The sequence below is a fragment of the Bubalus bubalis genome, chromosome 21, assembly GCF_019923935.1.
Source record: "Bubalus bubalis isolate 160015118507 breed Murrah chromosome 21, NDDB_SH_1, whole genome shotgun sequence".
Classification (NCBI taxonomy): domain Eukaryota; kingdom Metazoa; phylum Chordata; class Mammalia; order Artiodactyla; family Bovidae; genus Bubalus; species Bubalus bubalis.
In genome coordinates, this window is record NC_059177.1 from 23212228 (window position 1) to 23229194 (window position 16967).

At 38.2% G+C, this 16967-nt stretch overlaps 1 protein-coding gene across 3 annotated transcripts in view; it reads right to left on the reverse strand.

The window, feature by feature from the left end:
- The window catches only part of CNTN4 (contactin 4), a 1023537-nt gene that overhangs the window by 25978 nt on the left and 980592 nt on the right, over positions 1-16967 (reverse strand). For 2 of the 3 annotated variants that reach the window (XM_025272516.3, XM_025272517.3), the window contains 2 exons: positions 6775-6950; positions 1518-1638 (listed from right to left, as the gene is read on the reverse strand). In XM_025272516.3, the coding sequence (XP_025128301.2) occupies positions 1518-1638; positions 6775-6950 (297 nt within the window). The remainder of the gene's footprint in view (positions 1-1517; positions 1639-6774; positions 6951-16967) is intronic. The other variant, XM_025272522.3, reaches the window with a different exon arrangement.

Genomic DNA, 16967 nt, shown 5'->3' on the forward strand with positions numbered 1-16967 from the left:
TATCAGTTTGAATTGCTGACTCCCACACCTCTCCCACCCCCGCCCATGCTACGTGCAGAGGATGCAGCCACACTTTCTATTGCTTCCAATAACATCTTGTTCTCCGTGCACTCAGATTTACCCTGCCTCCAAGTCTGGTATCACCTGGATTTTTGTTATCTTACACTTAAAATTCTGCTGGCCAGATTCCTAAACACTTGTATTAGTGTTCCGCTGCATGTTTTGGATCATCAAATCACTCACTGTATTGTAAGTTCCCTACACACAAACCTTCAAGTTGCAAACTTTCAAAGACGCAGATATATGTTCCATCAACATCAGGCATGAACGACGTTATGCCCTTCCCCTGCTATCGCTGACGATCCTTCAGCTCCACCACTTCCCACCTCTTCTGCCTGCTCCAATCGATAACTCCTCTTGCCTCTTCACTCGCTGCAGCCCCTACATGCCAACTACTGTACTGCACCACTGTACTTCTCAAGGTATGTACTGTAAGATTAAAAATCTTTTCTTTATTTTTTGCATTTTTGTTTTATGTGAAAAGTATTATAAACCTGTTGCTGTACAGTACTAGATAGCCGACTGTGTTAGTTGGGTATCTAAGTTAACTTGGTTGGACTTACGAACAAACTGGACTTAAACATGCTCTCAGAACTAAACTCATTTGTATGTAGGGGACTTTCTGTACTTGTGAAGGAGACACTGGCTAAGAAATTATTTTGATGTTCTGATTTGGCTTTGCATTTAACTTGATCAAACCCCTGAGCAAGCATCAGTTTGATTCTGATATATATACAGATAGATAGATAGATAGATACACTGGTTCACAAACACCAAATTTTAATTTAAAAATATTTCTTAAAGTTCACATACTATTCCTTTACACATTGGTTTGGTAGGAATCAGTCAGCCAAGTCACTCACAGCCATGAGGCTGAAGTTAGGTCTTGTCTGTCATACGCAAGAGAATCTCAACGAATGTCAGTTCCTGATATCAACTCCCTGCTGATTTACTACAACCTAGGCAGTCAGGAAGTGTTTCCTTCTAAAGCCATATTGTAGAAACTGGAGAGAACTAATCACTTAAGGGGGAAAAACCTGGGGAAAACTGGTGACGATTTTACTTAAGCCACTTTTAGATCAGTGATCTAAGATACCGATTTGGTTCAGCCTAGACGAACAGCAAAAGGCACAGTGTGATCCTTTTTTAAGCCATTTGCTTTTCTTAATCTCAGTTTTTCTTCAAGTTCCTATCAACTCCAACACTGTAAATCATGGCACTTGGGGCCTTCAGAGGAGTTCTTTTCAGTAGAGAGTAAGTGGATTTACTCTGCACTTTCTGATCCCCTATGAGAGAAACAGATGTACACGAAACTTTTGTAGACTCTTAACACCTTAACAATGTTTTCCTTCTATTGACTCTTTCCTGGTAATTCTAAACCACTGAGGCTTTTAGAGCTCTGCACAGGAGTAGATATCACAAAAGTATTTTAAGAATGAAACCCCCAATTCCCATACCTCTCACGATCAGGTCGGCAGCAGCAGACAGCCTGTCGACACTTGTTTGGACCATGCAGACATACTTCCCAGCATGCTTCAGCTGGATGTTTCGGATCATCAAATCACCAGCTGAATCCTGCTGATAAAGTAGGGGAAAGTGGCTACAATTACTTTTTAATGAGCTCTAAATATTATCACATGAAGGACATTGTGACTAATAGATTTATTTTACACTGGCTGATGAAAACATTAGCGATGCAAGCCATGGCCTATTAAAAATGCGTGAGCCTGCCTGTTAGGTAATAACAGCAATGTCCTCAGGACGTACCTCGGATAAGACCTCAGGTGTCTGGCCTCTGCATCTCTGGAGGAGTTTGTCACCCATGTTGGAAGCACTTAAACTGATTATTTTTTCAAATGCATTTATTTATTTTAAAATGTTTTTATTTTATACTAGAGTATAGCCCATTAACAATGCTGTTATAGTTTCAGAAGAACAGCAAAGAGATTGTCATCAGTTCAGTTCAGTCGCTCAGTCGTGTCGGACTCTGCGACCCCATGAATTGCAGCATGCCAGGCCACATATGAAGGTAATGAAAACCCACTCCAGTACTCTTGTCTGGAAAATCCCATGGACAGAGCAGCCTGGTGGGCTGCCGTCTATGGGGTCGCACAGAGTCGGACACGACTGAAGCGACTTAGCAGCAGCAGCAGCAGCAGGCCACATATGGTGGCGCTAGTGGTAAAGAACCTGCCTGGTACTGCAGGAGACATAAGAGACTTGGGTTCAATCCCTGGTTCGGGAAGTTCCCCTGGAGGAGGGATGACAACCCACTCCAGTATTCTGGCCTGGAGAATCTCATGGACAGAGGAGCCTGATGGGCTACAGTCCATAGGTCGACAAAGAGTCAGACATGACTGAAGTGATTTAGCATGCATTCACCCCTAAACTCCCCTCCCATCCAGGCTGCTGCACAACACTGAGGAGAGCTCCCTTGGAAGCACTGAAATGTATGTAAAGTGGCTGCTGATTTAGTCCCGTGGGTTTCTTCAGATATGCCCTCAACCTACAGCTTTCGATGGCACTGCAGTGCTTGGGAGCTCTTTATATGGAAAGGGGAGGGAGGTCCATGCTCGCAGGCACCTGTATTTTACTGCACAACGGTCTTACAACCAGCATTCTGATTGCTCCTCAGTTTGAATTAAAGAATTATGAGGAGCAGACTCTCCAAGGAAATCTTGCATACCCTAGTGTAGAACGGGGCTAATTTGCTTTCCAATGCCAAATGTGTGTTTGATCAGCAGATGAATAGGACTCATTACAGCCCAGTATGGATATCGAGGTGCCCTAGAAATATTTATACACCATTTACCAGCACAGTACTTTTAGTAAATGTGAGAAGATGCCGCTACAGGCCATCACAAAGCTGGCAACTAAACTGAAAAAGACAGCTACACCTTAGAGTTTCATAGCTCTGTTAATCAAAAGTTCGGAGAATGGCTGCTTGAGCAGGAGAACACCCTAGGGTTGAGTCAGGAAGCTATGTTTATTTCTAAATCTTGAAGAGAGGCAGGGTAACATAGGTTATTTTGGCCCTATTGTTATTCTTTCAGATGACAGTAACATTGGATAATACTTGGTGGTATTTAATATCTGGCAGGCATGTATTATACTGAGTACTGATGTGTCCTGTCAGGTAGGCACTTTTGTTATCCCTATATACAGATGAGGAAACTCAAGTACAGAAAGGCTAGACGTCTTGCCTGGAGTCACTTAGCTGGTTAGTGGCAGAGCCAGGCTGTGAGCTCACATGGTCAGGCTTCAATCCCTATCCTTTTCTAGAATGCTATGCTGTCATCTGGAAAGATGTCATTCTAAATTAATGTGTACTTGGTTTCATCCTTGATTTCAGTACAACATATTATATATTTAGTCAGGGCAATGAAAGATATAGACCTGCCAATAGTTACAAATAGGGTTAGAAGAAGTGCAAAATCGTATTGTCAAGAGAGAGCTAAAGCTTTGAAACTTAGCTGTCTGGGGCTGATCCTGGCTGTGTGTCTCTGGGCCTTAGTTTATTAACCTATGAAAGAAGGATTCATTGCCTATGACACTAGCTTGTGAGAAGCAAATGAGATTGTATATGTATGTGAAATCCTGAACACTGTAAAGCAGGGGTAAATTTAAACTAGTATTAGGGGTGGCCATGGTCAGTATTCTTTGGGAAAAAATTATGTCAAAAATATTAAATCTAATTCAAAAAGAATTGTGCTTTTCTTTTTAAACCTGAAATCTTTTTTTTTTTTAATTTATAACACTTGGATTCTCATTTAGATTCTACTATTTACTCATAAAGTCTTATAATTGCTAGTAAAATAGGGATAATTGCTACCATATTTCACAGAGTTTCTGATGATTAAAGAGCTGATACATATGAAAATGCTTGATAAATGATTAGACATTTTGCAAGTACAAGGTATCATCATCACCATGGCTATTAATACTTCTTTACCTAAGACATTTCACATCCTAGGATTTTTGAGCATAGACTTAAACAAAAAATATGCCTCATAAGGGAGTGTGTGTTGTAAAGGTACAAAGTCTTGGTGGTTTAAAATAAATAGCTACACTATCTCAATAATTTGTTTTATTCACCAAGGGCTGGAAGCTCAAAGAAGCTAGTGGTAGCCTGGAGATTTCCGAGCACAGGTGTCCATTAACAGAATTTTGTGACTGTGTTGTTTGGAGTATACTTTCCCTATGTGTATTTTTAAAGTAAAAGTGAAACAAAGAAAAGAAATATAAAGTCGGGATTGAGGTAAGAGGCTCACAGAAGGAGACCGCAATAACTTTCTCTTTCCCTTCGAAGTCATTCAGACCACACTATTTACTGAGATCTACATTCGCATTCCTACCATAAAGAACTAAATGATGCTGTGGTCTGCTCTGCTCCTGACAGAACCATTGGAGGTGACCAGAGGACAGTGAAATAATAAAAGAAAATAAATAATAATAAAATAATAAAAAAAAATAATAATTAAAACTGCAGTAGGTTAGCTCTACCAAATGTCATCTTCATAGTACTGACCTGGCAAATAGAAACTGCAAAATGGGCTTAACTTCAGAATTGCTTCCTTACATCTTTGTTGTCCAGCACTAACTCCACAGACGTTAATGATCCTGGTGGCTAACACACTTAGCTCTCACAATTTGCAGTGATGTCCCAAACCTTGCACTTAATTCTTTAGCAATGATTGATTGGCACTTTTAGTACTGGTATCACAAAAGAGACAAACACTTGCCATACAAAAGGCTATTTGAGTGATTCCATGGACAGAGGTCGTTACAAAAGGTGGTCATCAGTGCCCGACTCCATCAGGGGTGTCTCTACCTGTGCTTCAGCCCACCTTTCTGTGGTTCAGCATAAGGTTCACATCTGTCTTATTGGCTGAATTTATATTTTGATAGCCCAGGCAACTGGTCTGATTGGTTGTTGACTGTGCCATCCTGAGAGAATATTTTTATTATCTCTCCTGCCCAAAACATTGGTTTTACTATGAAAATAAACATTCTGTTTAATCTGTGGAGGTTTTCTCAATGTATATGCTCATGTTATTAGGACTAATATTACTCTTCCTTCAGTGAATACAATCATTAAAATTCCTCACATACTGTTTTTGGTGGTAGGCACTGTGCTATTTAGGTTTCTAAACCTGAAGGTATTTAGTATCTTCAATGATGTTGTGAAATAGCTAATATCATTCTTTATTTGGTCAAGGTTATTAGGCTGAACTATATCGAAGTGGTCCAGAATGGTTAATAATGGCAATTTTAACCAGCTTTTCTCAACCAGAGTTCCAAGGGACAATCAGTAGACTCAAGTCATCCACTGAGGGAATGAAATAACTTCTCTCTCATGCATTTAAAATGGTACCAGTCATATACACTCCTTGGGACACTTGAGAAAATAGTTACAGAAATCATTTGGGGTGTTTGGTAATTCAGTAGAGACGTATTGTTTGGGGAAGGCAGAAAGAATGTAAATAATAGGAACAGCACCATATTTGAGAAGACTATGTTGAGGGTCAACATATCATAGGTATAATTTATAAGCTTTAGTCCATTTATTCTCAATATTAAGAGATGGGGATAAGATGAGATGGGCAAATCAGATTCCTCTGGGAGCATGGAGGAAGTGTATGTTCTCCATACAGCCTCATATATTCTGTTGTCTTTGATTAGTCCCCTCCATGATAATGGCAGCTGGAATGAATCTTTTTTTAAATTCTGACTGACGTAGAGTTGATTTACAAGGTTGTGTTTACTTGCAGCAAAGTGAATCAGCTATGCATGCATATGTCTACTCTTTTTTAGATTTTTTTTTCCCATATAAGACATCAGAGAGTAGTGAGTAGAGTTCCCTGTTCTATATAGTAGGTCCTTATTCATTATCTGTTTTATATACAGTAGTGTTTTATATATAGTAGTTATATTTTACATATAGTAGTGTGTTTATGTCAATCCCAATCTCCCAATGTAGTCCTTCCCCCTGGAATCTTCCTTACTAATAGGAAAGTAGGGCTATGTTATGGTAGAAAAACTATTCTTGAAAATGATTGTCATAGATTCAAATTGTTTCCAAATTTAATGTTTTCTTGGTGTGAGTTCAATGGTACTATTTTTTTTTTTAGGGGAAATAATTAAGGCCTTTGGAAAATTCAATCATTAGAATTCAAATTATTTGGAGATAATAAACAGTCTGATCAGACTTTCAGATTCAAGAAAGAAAGCCCTAACCTCACAATGATGAGTATTCTACAAGAGCCAAAGGGAGTTTAGTCAGCAGTCTAAAACAGTACAAGTAAACTGTCCTCGAGCTATTTTATTAATTCAGCTCCATGGCATATGGTTCACTGGGGGCAGAGAATTTTGGGACTTGAAGTTTAAAGCTGAGACCTGCAGTTTAGTAGCAATGAGGCCAAGGCAAGCCACGTATCTCCCATGACCCTGAGTTTTCTCATTCATATACAGAAACGAACAGCTAACCTGTAGGTTAAGGATTATGAGGGTTAAGAAAAGGACTGGCAAACAAGTGACTCAATAAACAGGGCCACTCTTATGCAAAACAGAGCAGACGTTAACCAAGAGTTTTCAAGGTGTTTGAACAAAATCATCAAAGAATAACTTTATATTTCAAGTTAGTCTACACAAGTTGTTTGACTCACTTTAGTTGCACATTGCATTTACTGTGGATAATCTGATTTTTATACTTACCCCTCCAACTCTTTCAAAGTGGTCCCCATCTCTGTCAAAGTCTATCAGGCGTCCATTAAACGACCAAGTGAACACGATGTTGAGCGAGTGATCGTGTGTTACCTGGCACGGCAGAACAATACTTTCTCCAACAGTGACATCCATACTGGAAGGAGGTACCATTACCTTTGTTGGATCTAGAGAGTGAAAACAAAACAGAACAACAAAGCCTATGAGCATAAGTAGAAATAACAGGGCAGGATGAAATACTAAGGAGTTTGGCTTCATTTTTTCTTAGGCTATGCCCGGCAAGCCTTAGTCATCTGGGAAGCTCAGATTCGGGCCAGGAGGTCATTTTTAATATGAAAAGATGAAAACACTCATAATGTGAACCTTCACAGAGCAACTGAACTCAGCTGGGGAGCACTGAGGTTACATCTCTTAAGACACTTACAGAGGGGCCTACTTCTGCAGCCTGCTCTGAAACTGCCTCATGAAAAAGGTTTTCAGATCTCCCTGGTTTCACTAGAAAGCTGAGTGGAAGCAGGAAAATCCATGCTAATTGGAAGCTTTCTTTTTTCTACTATAAAAGTGATACATGTTTAGTATACGAAAGTCAGAAAATTCAGGGAAGCTGAAAGAAGGAACCAAAGCAAAACAAAATTATGTATAGTTTCTTAGTGTTCGGATAGAATTCCTATTTTCATTTTAGTATAATTACTCCATGTTTTGGATTCATAGATTTTCAGCTGTTTTGTTTTGCAGTATAGCAAACATGCTACACATATGATATTCCTGTTTATTATCTACTTAAATATAATACAGGCTTATATTTTATCCACAAATTTTTATAACCTGCATGATAAGCTATTAATTGTTTCAACCATTATGAAACTAGTAAATATTTTAGCAAATTTATTATAATTATAAATAATGCTATAATGAATATCTCTGACAAAATGGTGTGTGTGTGTGTGTGTGTGTATATATATATATATAGTTTATTTCTTATTGAAGAATAGTTGATTTACAATGTTGTGTTAGTTTCAAATATATAGCAAAGTGATTCAGCTATACACATATATTCTTTCTCAGGTTCCTTTCCACTAGAGACTATTACAAGATACAGATTAAAGTTCCTTGTGCTATATGGTAAGTCCCTGTTGTTTATTTTATATACAGTAGTGTGTGTATATATTGCTTCCAGACTCCCAAGTTATCTCTCCCCACCCTTCGCCTTTGGTAATGATAAGATTGTTTTCTATATTTGTAGGTCTTTCTGTTTTGTTCAGTTCAGTTCAGAGGCTCAGTCATGTCCGACTCTTTGTGACCCCATGAACTGCAGCACGCCAGGCCTCCCTGTCCACACCAACTCCCGGAGTCCACCCAAACCCATGTCCATTGAGTTGGTGATGCCATCCAACCATCTCATCCCCTGTTGTCCCCTTTTCTTCCTGACCTCAATCTTTCCCCAAATCAGGATTTTTTTCCAATGAGTCAGGTCTTCACATCAGGCGGCCAAAGTATTGGGGTTTCAGCTTCAGGATCAGTCCTTCCAATGACAACCCAGGACTGATCTCCTTTAGCATGGATTGGTTGGATCTTCTTGCTGTCCAAGGGACTCTCAAGAGTCTTCTTCAACACCACAGTTCAAAAGAATCAATTCTTCGGCACTCAGCTTTCTTTAGAGTCCAACTCTCACAACAATACATGACTACTGGGAACACCATAGCCTTGACTAGATGGACCTTTGTCATCAAAGTAATGTCTCTGCTTTTTAATATGCTGCCTAGATTGGTCATAACTTTACTTTCAAGGACTAAGCATCTTTTAATTTCATGGCTGCAATCACCATCTGCAGTGATTTTGGAGCCCAGAAAAATAAAGTCTGACACTGTTTCCCCATCTATTTCCCATGAAGTGATGGGACCGGATGCCATGATCTTTGTTTTCTGAATGTTGAGCTTTAAACCAACTTTTTCACTTTTTTTTCCACTTTCATTAAGAGGCTCTTTAGTTCTTCTTCACTTTCTGCCATAAGGGTGGTGTCATCTGCATATCTGAGGTTACTGATTTTTCTCCCGGCAATCTTGTTTCCAGCTTGTGCTTCTTCCAGCCCAGCGTTTCTCATGATGTACTCTGCATATAAGTTAAATAAGCAGGGTGACAATATACAGCCTTGACGTACTGCTTTTCCTATTTGGAACCAGTCTGTTGTTCCATGTCCAGTTCTAACTGTTGCTTCCTGACCTGCATACAGGTTTCTCAAGAGGCAGGTCAGGTGGTCTGGTATTCCCATCTCTTTCAGAATTTTCCACAGTTTATTGTGATCCACACAGTCAAAGGCTTTGGCATAGTCAATAAAGCAAAAATAGATGGTTTTTCTAGGAGAAGGCAATGGCACCCCACTCCAGTACTTTTGCCTGGAAAATCTCATGGACGGAGGAGCCTGGTGGGCTGCAGTCCATGGGGTCGCTAAAAGTTGGATATGACTGAGCGTCTTCACTTTCACTTTTCACTTTCATGCATTGGAGAAGGAAATGGCAACCCACTCCAGTGTTCTTGCCTGGAGAATTCCAGGCACGGGGGAGCCTGGTGGGCTGCCGTCTATGGGGTCGCACAGAGTCGGACATGACTGAAGTGACTTAGCAGCAGCAGATGTTTTTCTGGAACTCTCTCGGTTTTTTGATGATTCAGCGGATGATGGCAATTTAATCTCTGGTTTCTCTGCCTTTTCTAAAACCAGCTTGAACACCTGGAAGTTCATGGTTCACATTCTATTGAAGCCTGGCTTGGAGAATTTTGAGCATTACTTCAGTAGCGTGTGAGATGAGTGCAATTGTGCAGGAGTTTGAGCATTCTTTGGCATTGCCTTTCTTTGGGATTGGAATGAAAACTGACCTTTTCCAGTCCTGTGGCCACTGATGAGTTTTCCAAATTTGCTGACATATTGAGTGCAGTACTTTCACAGCCTCATCTTTTAGAATTTGAAACAGCGCAACTGGAATTCAATTACCTCCATTAGCTTTGTTTGTAGTGATGCTTCCTAAGGCCCACTTGACTTCACATTCCAGGTTGTCTGGCTCTAGGTGAGTATGAGTAATTATATCATCCTGATTATCTGGGTCGTAAAAGTCTTTTTTGTATGATTCCTCTGTGTATTCTTGCTACCTCTTTTAATATCTTCTTCTTCTTTTAGGCCCATACCATTTTTGTCCTTTATTATGCCCATCTTTGCATGAAGTGTTCCCCTGGTATCTCTAATTTTCTTAAAGAGATATCTAGTCTTTCCCACTCTATCGTTTTCCTCTATTTCTTTGCACTGATCACTGAGGAAGGGTTTCTTATGTCTCCTTGCTATTTTTTGGAACTCTGCATTCAAATGGGTATATCTTTCCTTTTCTCCTTTGCTTTTTGCTTCTCTTCTTTTCACAGCTATTTGTAAGGCCTCCCCAGACAGCCATTTCACTTTTTTGCATTTCTTTTTCTTGGGGATGGTCTTGCTCCCTGTCTTCTGTGCAATGTCATGAACCTCCGTCCATAGTTCATCAGGCACTCTGTCTATCAGATCTAGTCCCTTAAATCTATTTTTCACTTCCACTGTATAGTCATAAGGGATTTGATTTAGGTCATACCTGAATGGCCTATTGGTTTTCCCCACTTTCTTCAATTTAAGTCTGAATTTGGCAATAAGGAGTTCATGATCTGAGCCACAGTCAGCTCCCAGTCTTTTTTTGCTGACTGTATAGAGTTTCTCCATCTTTGGCTGCAAAGAATATAATCAATCTGATTTTGGTGTTGACCATCTGGTCTGTTTTGTAAATAAGTTCATTTGTAGCATTTTTTTAGATTCCAAGCATAAGTGATATTTTTATCTGTGTAACTTTACTTTATTCATATATCACTTTTTAAAAATGAGAACTACTAATTTGTTTTTAAATTCACCCTTTACATTATAGTTTTAATTGGGAATGAAACGGATTTGCTCATCCAAGATAGTTTATGAACCCTAAAACTACATTCACACATAGATAGTCTCTACTTTCTCATTGACATAGGATTTCATAACTGATGTCAGAGAGTAAAATGGTGAAAAGCAATGTGAATTAAATTCAAAGGTCATATAAGTGCTTACAGAGTGAAATTATGAATTCAGCCATATTCCTGAAATTTCTCTATATTGAACCCTAAAGTCAAACAAAACCAACCAAACACACCACAATAAAGAAGACAAATCAAAAGCAAAGACAGACGGTAAAAGAGTGATGACTAATTCCCTTCCACATTCACAGGATTGTGTTTCACAGGCTGTGCAGCACATAAACATTTACTGAATATACCTCCTAGATTACAGTCTCAGCTGGGAATTTTGTAATGGAGTCTCTTTCCAACAACCCACTCACTAAAATCTCCTCTTTAAAGAGTATCTCCTCTTTTAAAAGTATAAAAGTGTACTTTCTACACTTTTATCCAACTTTGGAAAGCAAACATCTCACGTCATTAAAGAAGGAGTCTGTGTACATCTGAACTGAGTCAGCTCAGTTTAGTCATTTAGTTGTGTCCAACTCTGGGTGACCTCATGGACTGCAGCACGCCAGGCTTCCCTGTCCATCACCACTCCTGGAGCTTGCCCAAACTCAAGTCCATCGAGTCAGTGATGCCATCCAACCATCTCACCCTCTGTTGTCCCCTTCTCCTGCCTTCAATCTTTCCCAGCATCCATAAATGGATTCTAATCTAGTGGAGGAATATACTTTTTCTGTTTTCTGAAAACAGGTAAAGCTCAGGACAAGTGGATTGGTGTGCTCTTGGTGATTTTATGGTAAGCATGAAATCAGAAGTGAAAAACAGGTACTTCTAGCTAAGAGTTTTTTGCCTGGAGAATTCCATGGATAGAGGAGCCCGGTGTGCTACAGTCCAAGGGGTTGCAAAGAGTTGGACAAGACTGAGAGACTAACACACACACATACACACTAGCTAAGAGATAATGGGAAAGACAGCTGTTTATTTCAAAACCTGAGGCTTTTGCAAGTCACATAATCAAAATCAGCTATTGATTAACTGACCCACAGGAAAAGGTACAGATAGAGATTTTTTTTTTAATGATGGAAGAAGTTAAAAAAAGGTCACCTTTGAATAATGCTAAGCAGAAAATAAAAAAATAACTCCATTTCACTTAATGTGTCATTTATTATTTTTTAATTTCAAAATTCATCTATAAAATGAAGATTGGAGAACATAATTCCTGGACAAAATTATATGCATCTCCAGTTTGTATTTGGCATGATGTCACCTTATTCTATTTTAAATGGCTGTCCACTGATTTTGCAATTTAGATTTTCATTTTAACATCCCTTCATTCATTTGTGCATCTATCTACCAAGCAATCGTTATGTGCTAAATGGATAACAGTGTCCTAGTATCAAGAGAGACCTGGCAAAACGTTTTCATAAAAACTAACTGAGGGACTTCCCTGGTGGTCCAGTGGTTAAGAATTGCCCTTATAATGCAGGGGACACAGGTTTGATCTTTGGTTTAAAAACTAAGATCCCACATGCCACAAGGCAACTACTGTGGCAACCACAAGCCTGTGTGTGCTAAAGCCCACACACAACAACCAGAGAGTCCATGCACCATTACGAAAGATCCTATGTGCCACGACCAAGACCAGAAGCAGCTGAATAAATAAATGCTTGTGCTTGTAACTCATTCTTGTCTGACTCTTTGAGACCTGGCTCCTCTGTCCAAAGTTTTCAGGCAAGAATACTGGAGCAGGTTGCCATCTCCTCCTCCGAGAGGATCTCCTCGACCCAGGGATTGAACCCGCGTCTCTTGCATCTCCTGCATTGGTAGGTGGATTCTTTACCACTAGCGCCACCTGGGAAGCCCAAATAAATAAACAAACAAAAACAAAAAGCCAAAAACTGAGTCTAACTTCTAACTAAAAAACTAAACTAACAGAGCCTAACTAAAAAAACTAACTGTTCACATTCTAGATACCATGTTATATGCTTGACATGGATTGTTTCATTATTTTTAACAAATATATACTATTATTCCTGTTTAACAGATGAGGGAAACTGATGCCTAAGAATGGTTAAGGAACTATCTGTTGTGCTAAGCTGTCTCCCTTCCTTTAGCTAAAAATACGATATATCCATTCACAAACGATCCAGGGAACAAGGCTGAGGGCATAATACAGCAATTTGCACTCTTGATTTTGTGTAGTCAGCTGAAGACATGGAAACACAGAAGAAATTCAGAGAAGGCAGTGGGGTGAAGATGGTTTCAGAGGGCTTTACTGCAAGATGAATGAAGTTACTATCTTAGGTAAAAAGCAGTGATGAATTTATAACTGAAATGCTGGCTCTACCTATAAGCTTACACATCACACTGATGAGTACAGAGTCAGATGTCAAGGCTAAAGTCATCAAAAATGTCTTGGAGCTGGCACCTACCTGAAAGCCTAGAATCACCTGCAATTCTGGTTACATTTTTAATTGACATCTTGTTTTTCACCTAAAGAAATGTTCATCCTTTTATGCACATTCAGTGATCTGGGACAGATTTTATTATTATTGCTGAACTCAGTTGCCTGTTAAGCAAGGACCAAAGTTCTCTAAATCAAGGATCATGCTGGTACAGCTACTGTGATGACAGATGCTGATTCATTACCGTAGCGCTTGTCACTGATCCACATTTGAGCCCTGAAGTAGCAAGAATCAATGCAAAGCAAGTCAAGCACCGTACACACACCAGAGAGGTCTCCCTGGGACTAGAGGAGATTAAACTAAAGAGGTTCAAAACCTCATTAGTTTCTCAGTTTTATCAAATTGTATGCTTGTTCAGTACTCCTGTTTTCCGTGTTGTGAATTCAGATGCTGTTTATGTGATTAATTTATTTAAATTTGAATACAAACACTGTACACAAATAAGCAGATGGTGTCTTCAAAACAAAACTGTCTCCCCTCCTTTGGTTTTAATTCATCAAGATCAGGAAGAACCTATATTTATGACTTGTGTTCCGAAGAGTCACTCCATCTATTGTTCTGTGCATAGAACTCTCAAAGGCAATTAGAACTCAAGATGTGAAATGATGTCTGGATTTGGATGTAATTAAATAGCAACAATAAAACAGGGCCAACAATACCCCAAAACTTTCCAGCTTGTGGTTGGTTCACCACATGGAAAATGATAAATTCAGAACTCCAGAGGACTGATGTTGAAAATATATACATATATTTATCAAATGATTAACCATCAGAGAGTAAAAAAAAAATTCCTTTATGCTTTATAGTGTTTTCTATAACATAGAGAAGACAGAAGTAAACTAAGTGCTTTATTCTAAAGATCAAAACAACCATGAGAGAGAGATTTAATTATTAACCACTGTGTTAATGATTAAGTCCATGATTAGATGCATAATTCCTTTCACACTAACAATGAAACATCAGAAAGGTAAAGTAAAAAACAGTACTTTTAAAATCACATCAAAAAACAAATAAAATGCCTAAGAGAAATAAACTTGACCAAGGAAATGAAAGAACTATATATGGTGAGAACTCTAAAACATTATAAAGGAAACTGAAGAGGATTCAGTTAAGTGGAAAGATATCTCATGTTCTTCAATCAGATGAATTAATTTTGTTAAAATGGCAATGCTACCCAAAGCAATCTACAGATTTAATGTGATCCCTATGGAATTACCCATGACATTTTGCACAGAATTAGAACAAATAATCGAAAAAATTAATATGGAACCATAGAAGACCAAGAATTGCCAAAGCAATCTTGAGGGAAAAAAAGCAAGAGGCTTTCTCAGACTTCAGACAATAAGACAAAGCCACGGAAGTCAAAACAGTGTGGTATTGGTACAAAAACAGACATACAGGTCAATGGAACACAATAGAGAGCTCAGGGATAAAACACATATCTATGATCAATTAATCTTTGACAAAGGAGGCAAAACTATAAAATGGGAAAAAAGACAGTCATCAGCAAGTGGTGATGGGAAAGTTGAACAGCTGAACGTAAATCAATGAAGTTAAAACATACCTTCATAACATGCATAAAAATAAACTCAAGATGGCTTAAAGACTTAAACATAAGACATGACACCATAAAACTTCTAGAAGATAGCATGGCAAAACACTCTTTGACATAAATCATACCAATGTTTTCTTAGATCAGTCTCCCAAGGCAACAGAACTAAAAACAAAACAAATGGAACCTAATAAAACTTATAAGCTTTTGCACAGCAAAGGAAACCATAAAAACAAACAAACAAAAACATGGAAAAGGCAACCTACAGAAGGGAAGAAAACATCTGATGCAATGATGCTAAATTGCTTATACAGCTCAACAACAAAAAACCAAACAACCTAACTGAAATGTGGTCAGAAGATCTTAATAGATATTCCTCCAAAGAAGACATACAGGTGGCCAGTAGGCACATGAAAAGATGCTCAACATCACTAATTATTGAAGAAATGCAAATCAAAACTACAGTGAGAACCACCTCACACCAGCTTGAATGGCCATCATTAAAAAGTCTACAAATAACAAATGCTGGAGAGGATGTGAAGAAAAGGGAACTCTCCCACACTGTTGTGAATGTGAATCAGTGCACACTCCTTCCAGAGCTTTTTGCATCTCAAAGGAATCAGAATATGATGAAGCAGGAAGAATGGTTGAGATTTTAAATGATTTCTAAGGTCTCTAAAAAAAAATTAGATTGAGACTTCCTAGCATCTTTTACTGGTCTATATAAATGCATTAAGCTTCTGTCTTTTTGTTATTAAATTGGAGAAAAGACTAGCTAGAGCTGCAACAAACTGAAGAGTTATGTTTGAAATGATTTGAGTTGAAAGAGGCAACATGAGTGCCTATGAGTAAGTAAAGGTTGATATATACTTAAGTAGGTATCAGGAAGTACGTATCAACAAATTTATAAAGCACACCTTTGTAAACAAAGATGAAATATTTACCTTTTTCTCTCTATTTGGTCCTTCAAAAATCTGGCTTTTCTCCAGCTGGCTCCCCTGTGCACTTGATGGTTTATTGTGACCAGATTACAACTAATTATGCTAATCATTGTTTTGATTTGTTTTCATTGTTTTGAAATTTTTTATGCTGTCTCTTTATAGTATGATCTTATTAATGTTACTAGCTGTATGATTTATTTTGTCTATTTTATAAGATTGCAATATATGTGTGTGTGTGTATATATATATATGCTTGTGTCCATATATAGATGGTAGCATCTATATATATATATAGATGTTAGTATCTATATGTATATGTAGGTATAAGAGATGGAGGTTCTCCAGAAAACTAAAAATAGAACTACTATATGATGCAGCAATCCTACTCTGGGACATATACCCAGACAAAACTGTAATTCAAAAAGATACACTTACCTTTATGTTTACAGCAATACTATTTACAAAAGGCAACACATGAAAACAGCCTAAATGTCCACAGACATAAATGGATAAAGAAGATGTGTTGTATGTCTCTGTGTGTGTGTGTCTATATACACAATGGATTATTGCTCAGCCATGAAAAAGAATGAAATAACATTACTTGCAGCAACATGCTTATAACTAGGGACTATCATACTAAGTGAAGTAAGTCAGAAAAAGAAAATACCATACAGTATAATTTATATAGAGAGTCTAAAAAATGGAAGAGATGAACCTATCTACAAAACAGAATTATACTCATAGACACAGAGAACAGACTTGTGGTTGCCGAGTGGAGGAAGGGAGTGAGAGAGATGAACTGGGAACTTGGGTTTGGTGGATGTAAACTATTACATTTACAATGGATAAACAATGAACTCCTACTTTATATCACAGGGAACTATATTCAGTCTCCTGGGATAAATCATAATGGAAAAGAGTGTATATATATAACTGATTCACTTTGCTGTACAGCAGATTGGCATGACATTGTAAATCAACTATATGTCAATAAAAATGTAAAAAAAAAGCATTTACTTAAAGCATGTAATGAAAATGGAAACTATAACTACTTAATGTTTTGGTAATCTCTTAGAGTATTTTATTTAAAGGGAATTATCTATTTTATAGGGCTTCTCTGATAGCTCAGTTGGTAAAGAATCTGCCTGCAATGCAGGAGACCCTGGTTCAATTCCTAGGTCAGGAAAATCCTCTGGAGAAGGGGTAGGCTACCCACTCCAGTATTCTTAG